Source organism: Odocoileus virginianus, chromosome 20, assembly GCF_023699985.2.
Source record: "Odocoileus virginianus isolate 20LAN1187 ecotype Illinois chromosome 20, Ovbor_1.2, whole genome shotgun sequence".
NCBI classification, from domain to species: Eukaryota; Metazoa; Chordata; class Mammalia; order Artiodactyla; family Cervidae; genus Odocoileus; species Odocoileus virginianus.
Window position 1 is genome coordinate 6,370,879 of NC_069693.1, and position 13,735 is coordinate 6,384,613.

At 53.2% G+C, this 13,735-nt stretch overlaps 2 protein-coding genes across 6 annotated transcripts; one reads left to right on the forward strand and one right to left on the reverse strand.

Moving 5' to 3' along the window:
* Positions 1–94: 94 nt before the first annotated feature.
* On the forward strand, positions 95–8,586 carry TULP2 (TUB like protein 2). 5 transcript variants are annotated; one of them, XM_070450548.1, is made up of 14 exons: positions 95–148; positions 702–843; positions 1,132–1,164; positions 1,593–1,644; positions 2,061–2,187; positions 2,848–2,997; positions 3,243–3,365; positions 4,166–4,287; positions 4,942–5,244; positions 6,833–6,945; positions 7,449–7,563; positions 7,648–7,746; positions 7,982–8,153; positions 8,429–8,586. In XM_070450548.1, exons 3-14 carry the CDS (start codon positions 1,133–1,135, stop codon positions 8,560–8,562), a joined length of 1,542 nt encoding a protein of 513 aa, XP_070306649.1. In that variant the 5' UTR covers positions 95–148; positions 702–843; position 1,132; the 3' UTR covers positions 8,563–8,586. The 5 variants fall into 5 exon arrangements, with proteins under 5 accessions (XP_070306649.1, XP_020741303.1, XP_070306650.1 ...); XM_020885644.2 differs by lacking the exon at positions 95–148 and adding an exon at positions 328–518; XM_070450549.1 differs by lacking the exons at positions 95–148; positions 1,132–1,164 and having other exon boundaries at positions 585–843.
* Positions 8,587–9,671: 1,085 nt separating this feature from the next.
* On the reverse strand, positions 9,672–13,117 carry PPP1R15A (protein phosphatase 1 regulatory subunit 15A). Its single transcript, XM_020885618.2, has 3 exons — positions 12,844–13,117; positions 10,502–12,181; positions 9,672–10,088 (listed from the first exon to the last, which is right to left on the reverse strand). Exons 2-3 carry the CDS (start codon positions 12,170–12,172, stop codon positions 9,744–9,746), a joined length of 2,016 nt encoding a protein of 671 aa, XP_020741277.2. The 5' UTR covers positions 12,173–12,181; positions 12,844–13,117; the 3' UTR covers positions 9,672–9,743.
* Between the last annotated feature and the right edge of the window lie 618 nt (positions 13,118–13,735).

Consider the following 13,735-nt stretch of genomic DNA (forward strand, 5'->3'; position numbering starts at 1 on the left):
TCCAGCCCCTTACCTCTCCTTCACCGCAGAGGGCGTCTTCCTGGCATAGAACCTCCGGAGCTTTCTTGGTGTTTTCCCCCCTAGGCCACGCCCACTTTCCCGCAGAGGACCCGATCTCAGCAGCCTGATTGGTCCACGCTGGCTCCAGGTTCCTCGGGTCCCTGTCTAGCGGCTCCGCCCCTTGTCGAAGTCGCTGGCCTTTTCTCGAAAGCCTAGCCTCCTTTCTTGGAAGCCCTACCTTTTGACGCCACATATCCTGCTTTTTAGGAGAAAGAATGGAGACTTTCAAAGAGAACTACAACTCCCTCTCGGACCGGGGCAAAAATGAGCCTACTTCCGCGGGCATCTTGGCCTCTTTGGCTCATGGGAGTTGTAGTTTTCTCATTTATTTTCTCGCCTGGACGTGGCTGTAAATTACAGATCGATAGTAGTTGGCACAGGTCACATTATAAGTTTCTTATGTAAGAGAAAAGAGAGCTTGCGACGAGGCCCCTGGCAGGTCCCTTTAAGGAACACTTGTACGTTCTTCCAATTTAGAACCCCTGGAGCGGGGTTGCCTGGCTGCAGCAGAGCCCAAACGTCATTGCTTTGTGGGAAGTGGAGCGTGGGGTGGGGTCAGAAGGGAGGGGGATTAGGGCAGGTTCCAAGGGAATCCCCCGCCCTTCCTCTGAGCCCTCTTTTCTCCCCTGCTTACTTCCCAGAGAGCCAGAGATTATGTCCCTGATTTCCAAAGAGAGGGTCGCTTATGTTTAGAAATTGGCCAGACAGGCAAGGAATTGAGGTGTGAATGTGAAAAGCCTCTCCAGGCAGGAGAGGAGGAGAGGTCTCCAGGATCCCAGGCAGGTGGGTACTGGGGGTCTAGGATCACTGGGGGTGGGGTGTTTGGGGTCGAGTCCTGAGTTCTCCTGTCTGGGTGAAGGAGAGAGTTAGGTATTGGGGGAAGAGCAAGCTGGACTTCTGGGCTCCTGATAGTGGTGAAAGCTGGAAACAGGCTTCAGGGTGCCTAACAAGTACTGACACTGGAATTTGGGTTTTTCCAGGAGAAAATCCCAAGCTTAAGATCAGGTGTTGGAGGGCAGCACCTATTGGGATGTTGGGTCTGGTTCCTGACTCCTTGTTTTGCTTTTCCAGAATGTCTTGGAAAAGTGATACATGGAAGAAAGAGTGAGTGGGGGAAATGGGATGGGCAAGGGTAGAGATGGAGGGGGCAAGGGGGCACTTTGATTATGCCCACACCTGCTCAGCAGCTCTGCTTGTGTGCCTTGAAGGGAGGGGCTGGGGGCTCGGACTTCTGGGTCCTACCTACCTAACAGGAGGGAGCTACAGATGAGGACCCCTGGGTCTGAAAGAGGAAGGGCTGGGGGCTTTGAATCCTGAGATAGGAGGGGCTTGAGATCTCTGACCCCTGGACTCTAGATAGGCCAGTGCAGGGAGAAAGAACTTCAGCACTGGCGGAGCAGACTCAGGTTCTACCTCTTCTGTGACCTCACAAGTGTTCAGAACCCTAAGTTGGGCAGCGGGAAGATGGGGAAGGGCTCTTGGGCAACGGGGGTGCCCTGCTTGCTGTCACTACGAGCCTGCACCTCTCTCAGGGCCCTGGGAGATGAGCTTGCCGCTATGAGACTGCAGAAGCTGGAACAGCAGGTACTGTGCCCAGGAATCCTGCCAACCCTCCCCTTCTATCTTCCATACCCCCTCAGGAGTCCCGCCCCCAGGACTTGCTCTGGGACTCCTGGTCTTCATTGGCTCTCTCGGAGTCTCAAGTTTTGCAATTGGGAAACGAGAAAACAGGAATTCGGAATCCTCGGGAAGCAAATCTTGGTGACGAGACTCCAAAATTTCTAAGGAACAAGGGTCTGGGTCCTTAGGACTCCTAGGTCTTTCGGGAGGAGGGGCCTGGATGCCAGGACTCAGGGTTCTATGGAAGGAGTTGCTGAAAGACTGACGGCCTGGAACTCTCCCACCTATGCAAGGACTCCCCTTGCCCCAGGCCCCCTTTCACCCCAGTCTTCCGGTTCGGTTCCTAGACCCCCACCCCCACCTCTTTCCCGCTCCTGCAGTGGCGTCTGTTTGAGAAGAAGCAGCGACGGAAGCGCCAAGAGCCCCTCATGGTTCAGGCCAATCCTGACGCTTCACTGCGGCTGCGGAGACCGAAGCGGCGGGAGGAGCGCTTCTCGGCTGCCACCGGTGAGGAAATGTGCCCCGAGTCCCGCAGGAGCTCAGGCTGGAGGGAGGGGCCTGTGGGAGTGTGGTGGGGGTGGGGCTAAAGGGCCTAGAGGGGAGGAGCCCGGCGGAGCGCGTGGAGGGTGGCGGCGCTTTGATAGAGCGCGGGGGCGGGGCCTGATGGATCCGTGGGCGGGGCATGTGAGAATTCGGGGAGTACGGGGTAGGGTGCAAGTAGAGGCGGGCCCCGAAAGAGTTCTGGGATTCGGCTAGGGTGGAGCCTGGGAGAGCCGAGGACCGCCCAGAGTGCGGGTGGGGACCGGGTCTAAGGAGTAGTGGAACTCGTGGGCTTGGGAGAGTTGGGGGAGGTGCCTGGAAAAGCGCCGGGACACAGCTCCGAAGAAACCGGAGGGCTGAAGTAGGCAAAGCCCCGGGGCCAGGCCTGGGTAATTTAAAGCCGATTTATTGGAGAGTCCGCGTGGGATTGTTTGCACACGGAATCGCGACAGTTTAGTGGTAGGGCTGTGCTTGTTTGAGTCTTGGGGTTCGGGTTCTGAGTGGGTCTCGGGGGTTTGGGTAGTCAAATCAGGGACGAGGTTTGGGAGACCAGCGAGGAGGAGGATCTTCTCAGAGGACTAGGATTTTGTGCTTCGTGTTAATGGGCCTCGCCACACCTTCTCCCAGACCCCCTCCCAGGCCCCAGGAACCCTTTCCTTCAGGAGAATGTGCCAGAGGCGCATTTGTGCACTGAATCCCACGGTATCCTGGGCACCGTGAGCTGCGGTGGAGATGGCAGTGGCGAGCGTGAACCTCTGTTACTGGCGACAGAAGCAGGTAATCTCAAATCCTTGGGCGGTTGATACCCCGGAACTCCACTCCCCCTAGAATTCAGGAGTCTAGAACCGCTCAGTCATTGCTGTCTCCAAAGGACCCCCGCGAGCCCGGATATGCTTCACCGCAAGGAGTCCTGGTCATGAACCTTCTCCTCCAATACCCAGGAATCTGCATCTCCAGCCCTCTTCCTTCCCTGGTATCCAGAAATCCCCATCTCCAGTTCTCCTCCCTTTCTTGACTACCAGGCAGCTCTGATCTGGAGTTGGAGGAAGTCTCCGTGGAGGATGTTCCTGCCTTGCCGCCTCCTTGTGAAGAGCCTCCAGGGACTCTTCTGACACGCAAAGGTTGGCCACCCCACCAACGATCTGGTAATTTCTGCGACAGCGGGTGAAACCTGGTCCACTGGTCCATGTGGCACTTCCTCCCCCTTTTCTGTAATATCTCTGTTGAGATATATTTCACATATTATACAAATTCACTCATTTAAAAATTTACAATTCCATGGTTTTCAGTGTATTTACCGAGATGTGCAACACACACCACAATGAATTCTAGACTATTAATTATCATTACCCACAAAAGAATACCCTATACATTTTATCAGTCACTGCCCCACCCCCCATTTCTCCCAGACCTAAGTAACTACTAATTTAATTTGTGTCTCTTTAGACTCTTCATATGTAGAATAATACAGTTTATAATCTCTTGTGATTGGCTTCTTTTGCTTGCTTCAATGTTTATCTATTTTGTAGCATTATCAGTATTTCATTCCTTTTTCTTAATAATATTCAATGGTAGGGACATTTCCTTTTATTCTCAAGACTTGACCAGTGATTTCAATAACAGGACTCTGGGTTATAACCCCAAATTTGCTCCCTCCTCCCATTTTAGTTCCCCAGTCTCCCGGATGCTCTCTCTGGGACAAAGAAAGGACTCTAATCCTTCCCTGTCCTTAGATCCAGGGCAGTCACAGACTTCTCAACTTGTATAGACTCCTGTGCACATAGGGGAGGAGGAGGATCTGGCAAGTGAGGCTGATGATAAATAAGTAGGAGTCGGAAACCTGGGAGTTCTGACCTTCTCCGGCTAGCACTGATGACCTTGTCCCAAGCTCCTGGGACCCAGGTGTCCTGAGCTCAGTCTTTTCAGGGCTTTTTCTACCCCTTAGGCGCCAGTGCTGAGGACGAGAGCAAATTACAGGATGTTGGAAATGAATACGAAGTGCCCAGTGCCAGATCAAGCCCTGGAATGGATGGTGACAGTGGCCTTGGAGACTTGGCCTCCAACAAGGTGGGAGGTGGCACAGCCAATAAGGATATAGGAGGAGGAGGGCTAGTCTCAGGCTCGCGGGGCGCTAAAATTCTGCAGCCCAATCAAGGGCCCTTTTTACTGGTGGGTGGAACCTGTTATGTCTGTGCTAGCGGAAGTTCTTTGTGTGTACCATTTATTTTCAACCTAGAGGATCAGAATTGATGTGAGCATATACCTTAACACCCAGCCCACCAAAAGGCAGTGAGCTTTGGAGAGGGTGAAATAGTGATAGGAAAGGGCCAGGTGGCACTCATTTTGGTATGAATGAAAGCGAGATAGTTTCAGTTGAGAGGATCTGGGCGGTATTATATGTTAATATATAGACCCTGTGAACACGGGTATTAAAGGAATGGGCAGTGCTTTCAAGAGGATTCTCCAATCGGTAGGTGAAATGGGTGTGGCTAATGTTACTGACCAATCAACAAATGAAGCGATCTTGGGCATCCAACCTTACTGGCCAATCAGCAGGCGGCTGAGATATTTGACCAATAGACAGAAACTTGGTCGAGAGACAGCCTAACCCTGAGCTGGGATGGCCAATCACTAGTTGGCATAGCAGGGAGGGGGGGAGAGTGAGCGGGCTGAGGAGGGCGAGTCTGCTGTCTCTCAACTTGAATTTGGTGCGTGGGCCAGGGTGAAGACCTGGAAGAGAAGAAAGAAGAGCCGGAGTTTACCATGAGGAAATCCCCAGGGACGGCCGTCGACGTGGTGTCCGAGGGCGCGCGCGGCGTGGGCAGCAGCGATGTGGGGAGCTCGCCCCACACGCCTCCCTGCGCCCCAGGCCCTCGGCTGGGCGAAGACATGAAAGCATATGTGCTGCGGCCAGCGATGCGCGGTCGCACGGTGCAGTGTTGCATCAGCCGCGACAAGAGCGGGGTAGACAAGGGCATGTTCCCTTTCTACTATCTCTACCTGGAGGCGGCTGATGGCCGGAAGGTGTGGTCTGGCAGCTTGGAAACAAGTCCCTCCTCTCAGGGTCTGAGTGAGGTCAAGACTGACTTAGGCGAATGGAAGCCTTGCTCTTCATTGAGCTAGGACTAATCAGCTCCAACGCCAGGCCCTGCCCTTCAGAGAACTGGGCTCCTTTATACTCAGAGCCCAGTGGCAAATGCCCTCCCCATCCCATAACCCAGGGTTGTCCACTTTCAAATAGAGCTGGCCTCTCTCACAGGTAGGCCACGCCCCCTCAGAGTCCCAAACCCCACCCCTTACAGACCCTCCAGGTATTGGCCACCTTTTGTTGGGGATTCCCTGGTAGCTCAGCTGGTAAAGGATCCGCCTGCAATGCAGGAGACCTCGGTTGGATTCCTGGGTCAGGAAGATCCCCTGGAGAAGGGAACGGCTACCCGCCCCAGTATTCTGGCCTGGAGAATTCCATGGACTGTATAGTCCATGGGGTCGCAAAGAGTTGGACACCGCTGAGCGACTTTCACTTCTCACTCGGTCCAAATCTAAGCCCTAGTCCCACCCAATCCTGAGACAGGCCCCAGCCCCTCTCAGGAGCTAAGCTTCTGCCTTCGTGGATTTTCCATTGATAGCCAAGCTACGCCCCTCTCAGTCAGGTCATTTCTCTCACGTGTGACCGCCTCTTAATTATTCATTCTCCCCCAGAAAGAGACTTTTGCCCTACTCAGTGCCAGACCGGGTTTTCACAGATGAAACACTAAAGTCCTGCTGTAATGTTCCAAGTGAGGCCCTTCCCTATTCTAAAGCCAGGCCCTGCCTGCCAGGCAAGTTCGCCCCCTGCCTTTCCCTCAGCCCTGGGCCCAATATCCGAAGGAGTAGGGGGAGATATTAAGATATGAAATGAGGCTCCCTTTTCAGGACCCAGCTGACTTCCTGCATCTACCAGCAAGCCTCAGTTCAGTTGCTCAGTCATTTTCGACTCTGTGACCCCATGGACTTCAGCATAGCAGACTTCCCTGTCCACCAACTCCCAGAGCTTACTCAGACTCATGTCCACTGAGTCATGATGCCATCCAACCATCTCATCCTCTGTCATCCCCTTCTCCCGCCTTCAGTCTTTCCGAGCATCAGGGTCTTTTCCAGTGAAGAAGACCTTTGCAATAGGTGGTCAAAGTATTAAGACTTTCAGCTTCAGCATCAGTCCTTTCAGTGAATGTTCAGGACTGATTCCCTTTCCTTTCCAGCAAGCCTTAGGACACTTACTGCTCTATAACCCTTTCCTCTGTCTTGGGACATGGTATTTCCTTGTTTTTGGACCCCTATGTGCACGCCAAGTCGCTTCAGTCCTTTTTGACTCTGTGACCCTGTGGGTAGTAGCCCACCAGGCTCTTGAGTCCAACGGATTCTCCAGGCAAGAATATTGGAGTGGATTGCCATACCTCCTCCTGGGGATCTTCCTGACCCGGGGATCAAACCCGCATCTCTACGGTCTCCTGCATTGGCAGGTCGCTTCTTTACCATTAGCACCACTGCCACCAGGGAAGCCCCAGTCTTTGGGCCCCTAGCTCTAGCCAAATATCAGAAGTTGATTCTAATGGGCTATTTATCACATCCACAGCACTTCCTTCTGGCGGGGCGCAAGAGAAAAAGGAGCAAAACCTCTAATTACCTCATCTCTCTGGACCCTACAGACCTGTCTCGGGATGGGGACAATTTTGTGGGGAAAGTCAGGTGGGCAGAGTCCTGATGTGTGTGCTAAACAGGTGACAAGGGGTGGGAGGAAGGGGAGGATTGAACTACACTTCCCAGCGGTCCAAGGGTACAAGTTCCACCTGCTCTAGAACTTTTTCTCTTAGGGACTGATGGGTTATGTAGTCCTTCAAATTATAACTCCAGGGTGGTTGGGAATAGAACTGAAGACTTCAGAGGCAAGACTGGCATTAAAGACATTTGATTTCTTGAGCGGCAGTGAGCTGGGATTCCTAAGTTCCTGTGACAGAAGAGGGTTGGTATATGTGAGTTCTGTCTTAGAGGAAGAGTGTTGCTAAAGGCCCAAGGCAGGAGCCTAAAAATCCTTCTCCCCAAAGGAAGAGAGGGACCTGGGACTGGTACATGGAACATAAGTCTTATGTAAGAGGATGGATCGAAAGACTTGATGACATAGGAAAGCAGTTAATGTACGGCAAACAGGAATAATTATTGTTTTTATTCTGACCACTTCCCTTCTGGAGCAGATCTAATGTCTTGGGCACCAAGTTCAGCATCTTCGACAATGGGGTGAATCCGGAAAGGAAACATTTTTTCCCGGAGACTGCTCGGATCAGGGAGGAGCTGGCGGCTGTATGTTATGTGAGTGTTCGGGGAGATGAGAGAGAGGAGTAGGACGGTGGGGAGGGAGAAAGAAGCAGGCCAAATGGAGCATACCACCCTCAGGAGACCAACGTCTTGGGATTCCGAGGGCCCCGGAAAATGAATGTTGTTATTCCGGAAATCAACGCCCAGAACCAGAGAATGTGTGTCCAGCCAGAAAATGTGAGTCCACCAAACTTGAGAATCTCTGGGTCCGTGGAGGAGGAAGGTCTGGGGGACCGGCCATAGGTGCTAAGAGGAGAGGGGGCCGATGGGTTACATAAGGTCACATAAGCCGGGAGGATTTTGTCAGATTTATATGCCTTAGGAAGGGAAAACTAGGGACTCAAAATTCTGCGTTCGGAGGAAAAAAGCTGGTTGGTAGTTGGCTAACCACGCCCCCTACTTTACTCTTTAGGAACAGGAATCGCTCCTGAGTCGCCTCCAACGGGGGGCCAGGCAGGGCCTGGTCCTGCTGCGAAATAAAGCCCCATCGTGGAACGACAAGAGCGGCGCCTACGTGCTCAATTTTCATGGTCGGGTCACGCGGGCCTCGGTCAAGAACTTCCAGATCGTTTATCCGGATGACCGTGAGCTGCTAGGAACCGATTTACCTGGGCAAGGGGGCAGGAGGAGAAATACTTCTTCCATTAGTATTTGAGCGTTTTGTAGGGAGGGCCGACTCCACGCTTTTGCAAAGCCTATTGGGAAGTGTAGTTTACAGGGCTGAGGGCCGTGTAAACACGCTTCCGGAATTCTGGGCGGAATAAGGGCGCCGCACAGCCTCTCGGGAGTCGTAGTTCTCGCGGCTCAGAGGCCCGCGGCAGGGAAATAACACACCCTCAGTTCCTGACTTCCTCTTCAGCGGACTACCTCGTGCTCCAGTTTGGTCGTATAGCCCCAGACACGTTCACCATGGACTTCCGCTTCCCACTTTGCCCACTCCAAGCCTTTGCCATCTGCTTGTCCAGTTTCGATGGGAAGCTAGCATGTGAGTAAATTCAATAAATAACTCTCATCAGCTTCTGTGCCTGCTCATTTAAAGAAAGGGCCTCAACATGCCTTCTTTTACATGAATTTACTAAAAACCAATACTTAACTAGATGGCGCCTGGGCGCCCCGTTCTGTGCTCTAGGGAGTGGGCTGTTGGGCAACACTTGCTCTCCTGAAATCATAGTCCGATTATGGGGGATGGGTCTTAACAAAAATTCAAAAGGCTCGCCTGCTATAAAGGACGAAAATAATAAGGGCTGGGTCAGAGCAAGGCATTTCTAAAATATATATACTTTTATGCTACATTTGAACAAAACTAGCTGAGCCAGAGAGGTCAGGGACGGGCACATCAGGCAGTAGCTCATACAAAGGTGGGAGGGAGATTGGTGGTTTTCCAAATGAAAGGGTGGAGTAGCATCAGCCTGGGGAACCAGTGGGGAGGGTCAGGGTATGAGGCTGGACCAGGTGCAGGACATTTGGAGCACTCTTGTTTGAACTGCTGAGTTTTTTAAGTTGGAGCAGTAAGTAGGATGGGTAATTGAAGACATGCATGTGTGGGTGAAAGAATAGTTACAGTAGTAGCCAACACTTAACATGTTATTTAACATTGTTTTAATTATGACTTATTTGGGGATCTTATAAACTCATAAGGTATGTGCAGTTGTTAGCCGCATTTTACAGATAAGCAAACAGTTTATGGACATAGGATTTATAAATGTGAAATCAGGTACATTTATAAGTGTGAAAGCCTTGGGGAACTCACCACATCTGCCAGTAGGGAGGATAAGTCTGTATTTCAGGAGCACACAGAAAACTGGAGCTTAACCCTTTTTTAGGAATTAGTGAGTTCACCTCCCAGACCCTTTGGGGAGATAACTGTCCTAGGTTTAATAAAATGTAGGCAGAAGCAAAAAAAAAAAAAAAACAACACCCTGACAAAACCCACCAGTCCTTAGTTCAAAAGAAGCCTCAGGATGGGAAGAGGCAGATTCAAGGGATGATGGGAAATGTAGTTTATCCTCCATGGATGTGCTGGCCTTTATGTATCCCCCCCTCAACTGCCTTGGGGACTGAGTAGTGGATGCTGTCAGCTCAGACACACACAGAGACGCTGCTTACTACAAAAAGCTTTATTATGTAAACTAACATTCAAATAAATAAATAGTTAACACAAAAACTACTGCACATTAGCCACGCCTCCCACTGAGGTCTAGGCTAGGAGACACACAGGGAGGGGAGGGAGAGGCCAGAGCGTGACTCAAGGGCGTAGCCTGGATCGGGGACATCGGCGAGGTCCAGGTAGGGGCAGGGACGGTGGCCAGGGAAGTGGGAGGGTTCCCAAGACGTGCCCAGGCCCTGGCCCGGGCAGCAGGGGTGAGGTAGGGACCCAGCTCCTCTTGGACCTGGGCGATACGTCGGGCGAAGCGGCTTCGATCCCGGGCGAACTGCTCCCAGGGGCCTCTGCGGGCAGCCTGGGCCGGTCCTGCCCAGACAACCAGGGGATGGACGGAGACCTTCTCAGAGAAGCGCACCTGGAGATGGACGGGCACAGACATGGGGAGACACACATAGACACACGAGATACAAAGGGCCGCAGGTGGGGAGGTGGGGAGAAAAACAAAAGAAAAATGAGTTGCACAACAACGCTTGTCATCTGGCTTGTTATCTTGCCTGCCAAGGGATTCCCCAGCTGACTCACTGAAGGTAGAGGTGGGGCCCTGGGGTTGACATGAGCTCAGAGGCTCCTTCCTCCCACAGGGGCCAGCCTCTTGCAAAGGATTGCAGTAACGTGAACACAGCCCTCCCAATGGAGCTCACATGCAACCCTCTGCAACACGGGGGAGCCAGGAGTCAGGGCCTCCAGTCCTTTGGTCCCCAGGCCCAGGAGTGCCAGCTCCCAGCCCTCTCCTCCCTAACCTCAAGAATCTAAGTTCTCAGTACCCACCTTTCTGGTCTTTGGGAGAGGTTCAAGGTCCGGATGCCTGGTGGGGGTTTGTGCAGACTTGAGCCGTCTTTGTAGTCGGAGGGGCAGCCGAGGAGGAGCCCAGGGAAGTGGGGGCTTCTCTCCAGGCAGATAGATGGCCACTCGGAAGGGGCAGGGCTCAGCCTCTCCCCACTTCTCAGCAGCTTCCCCTCCGTCTGTTTTGTCTCCAGGCTGATAAATCTGGTCCCTGAGAAGGGCACTCTGGGTCTGAAGGGAGGGGCTGGGTCCCAAGTCAGCTGCTCCTGATTCATCATCTTCATCCTCATACTCATCTTCTTCCTCTGTGTCTTCTCCTGGTTGATACACCCAGGCGCTCAGGAAGGTACTTGTCAGAGAGATGGAAGAGGAGACCTCGGCTTCTCCCTCATCTTCAGTTGCTTCTGAATCACAGTCCTCCTCTTCCTCCGTGTCTTCTCCTGGCCGATACACCCAGGCGCTCAGGAAGGCACTTGTGGGTGGGATGGAAGAGGAGACTTCGGCTTCTCCCTCATCTTCAGTTGCTTCTGAATCACAGTCCTCCTCTTCCTCCGTGTCTTCTCCTGGCTGATACACCCAGGCCCTCAGGAAGGCACTTGTGGGTGGGATGGAAGAGGAGACCTCGGCTTCTCCCTCATCTTCAGATGCTTCTGAATCACAGTCCTCCTCCTCTTCATCCTCCTCCTCTGTGTCTTCTCCTGGTCGATACACCCAGGCGCTCAGGAAGGCACTTGTGGGTGGGACAGAAGAGGAAGCCCCCGTTTCCTCTGAATCACTGTCCTCTTCCTCCTCTGTGATCACACTGGATGGATGCTGCCAGGTCCTGAGTGAGGGCCTCTGGGCTAGACTTGTGGAGTGTGGCCCTGGATCAGCATCTCCTTTCTCAGCCTGTTTGTCCTTCTCCTCCTCCTCAGGCTCCTCTCCCAAACAACATTCCCAGGCCCTGAGGTGGGAGCCTACAGATGAGGGGGACATGGAGGTCTTCGTGGCTGCTTCAGTCTCTGTTCCTTCTCCTGTGGCTCCATTTACTGGGCCGCACACCCTAATGGCTTCTCCATTCTCCTCCCCTTCTTCTTCCTCCTCCCCTGGGCAACACTCCCAGTGTGACAGAGGAAAAGAGAACGCGGTCACTTCTTTACCTCCAGTAACCGCTTCTTCCTTTGATTCCTCCTCCCCAGGAAGGTCCGGCAGAGATCTTATCAGAAGGCTGAGGGACAGGAGAGCAGGCTGGCCATCCATAAATTCTTCCTGCTCTCTAGGGACACCAGTTGCTTCTTCCCCACCATACTTTTCATAATCATCATCATCTGAAAGTCCCCAGACTTCGGGAAGAGAATGCTCGGCTTCCAGGTCAGGGTAGGCCCCCGGGGAGGCTTCTCCATCCTCCTCAGCTGCTCCACTGTCTTCGGTCTCCTCTTGAGGGTGCCTGCTCCAGGGGGCATGGTAGGTGGCCAGAGAAGCCTTTGCTTCATCCTCCAGGCCAGCTCCTCCTTGATCTGCTTTGGTTACTGCTTCCACTAGCCAGGGCTCTGGAGGTCCTGGGCCCCTCAGGAGGCTCCACGCCCGGCTAAGAAGGCCCATCAGTGGGGACAGGAGGAAGAAGGGGTGGGTACCTATCCAGTGGGCAGGCTGATGGGGCATTTGGCCTGGAGCCATCTGTCTGGGCTGGGGAAAAGGGAGGGAAAAAGGGGGTCAAGTTTAGAAGCCATTTAAGGGAATAGCATCAGAGGATGACCTTGAGTCATAGCAACGGAAACAGTAACACAAATAGCAACGCAAGAGTTCCTGCCCCACATTCCTCTCTGATCCTAGCCACTCCCATCTCTGACCTTTGTTTCCCCACCTCTTCTCTCAAAACCCAGGAGTCCCCAGTTCTCTCCTTCCCTTAGTCAACAAGCCCCCAGCCCCATCTGCTCTCAAACCCATAAGTCCTAATCCCAGGAAGTCAAAACGCAGGTCCTCTACTTGCTTCTCTTGGGGACAAAGCCCTAGTCCTTGCTTCTCTCAACCTCCTGAGGACTGACAAATCAGCCCCCGTCACCCACCCCCGCCGTGGAAACTCAAAAATTCCAATCCCTAGATGGTTACTGTTCTGGGGACCCACAAGTCTGGCTCCCAGACCCCTCCTCCGTCTGCCTCAGGACTCCCAAGTTTCCAATTCTTTCTGCTTCCTAAATCGGAACCCCTCCAGAACCCCTCAGGTTCCCAGGCCTTCCTTAGTACCCACCGGAACTCAGAAGTCTGAGCTCCCGCCTCCTAACTGACCAGGAGTCTGGTCCCAGCCCCCAACCCCTCGGAACCTAGGTGTTCCGATCCCCTCAACTCACCAGTTCTGGACTGCGCGTCAACCTGGAGGCAGGAGTGCCGGCTGAGATTGCCACGAGAGATCGCAGGTTCGGACGGCTCGGGAGGTCAGAGCGTTCATCTCGCCCTCCGGCGTCGGGCTCGAGGACTCAAGTTGTCACCGGCTGCTGCAAGCGCTGTCGCGACCAAGAGGCGTACGATCGTCCAGGAAAACATACAAATACATCCAGGCCGGAAACTTCACGGAGAGGTGACGCTACCCTCAGCGCTTTTATGGACCAAAGCAGCCGGACGTGCTGACGTCAGAGGGGAGGCGGGGTTTCGAAACGTAAATGTGAGGGAAGGGAACGGAAAACAAGGTTGGACTTCTCGCGGAGATTCCAGGCTTTGTGACGTCACGTGGCGGCGGTGTTTCCAAGCGTGGCCACGCCCCAAGCGAGCGAGCTATCACTCAAGCGCGTGAACTGCTGAAGCAGAAAGCGAGCTCTTTTAACCCTTGTTTCAGGCAAACGCCTCGCCTCTAATTTAAGACCAGGCCCCCGTCTAGAGTCTCCCACTTTCCATCTGTTCGGCTTCCTACCTGGTGTGGGAAAGTATTATTGTTCCCATATCACAGATGGGGAAACTGAGGCTTGGGAATGAAATCACTTGCCCAAAGCGGTCACAGCAGAGTCTGGATTCATTGCAAAAGAGACAGAATGTATAAGCCCCCTGAAGTCAGGCACTTTGCTTTGCTCACTGCCTGGCACATAGCAGGTGCTCAACAAATACGTGGTGAAAGTGAAGGTGTTAGTCTCTGAGTTGTGCCCGATTCTTTGCGACCCCATGGACCGTAGCCAGCCAGGCTCTTCTGTCCCTGGAATTCTCCAGGCAAGAATACTGGAGTGGATAGCCATTCTCTTCTCAAGGGGATCT

Coding starts and splice junctions, on each gene's coding strand:
- TULP2 (XM_020885640.2), top strand. CDS start 1,525: ATGGGGAAGGGCTCTTGGGCAACGGGGGTGCCCTGCTTGCTGTCACTA. Junction 7,564..7,647: donor AGCTGGCGGCTGTATGTTAT/GTGAGTGTTCGG, acceptor TACCACCCTCAG/GAGACCAACGTCTTGGGATT. Junction 8,154..8,428: donor GATCGTTTATCCGGATGACC/GTGAGCTGCTAG, acceptor CTTCCTCTTCAG/CGGACTACCTCGTGCTCCAG.
- PPP1R15A (XM_020885618.2), bottom strand. CDS start 12,172: ATGGCTCCAGGCCAAATGCCCCATCAGCCTGCCCACTGGATAGGTACC. Junction 10,089..10,501: donor CTCTCCCAAAGACCAGAAAG/GTGGGTACTGAG, acceptor GTCCATCTCCAG/GTGCGCTTCTCTGAGAAGGT.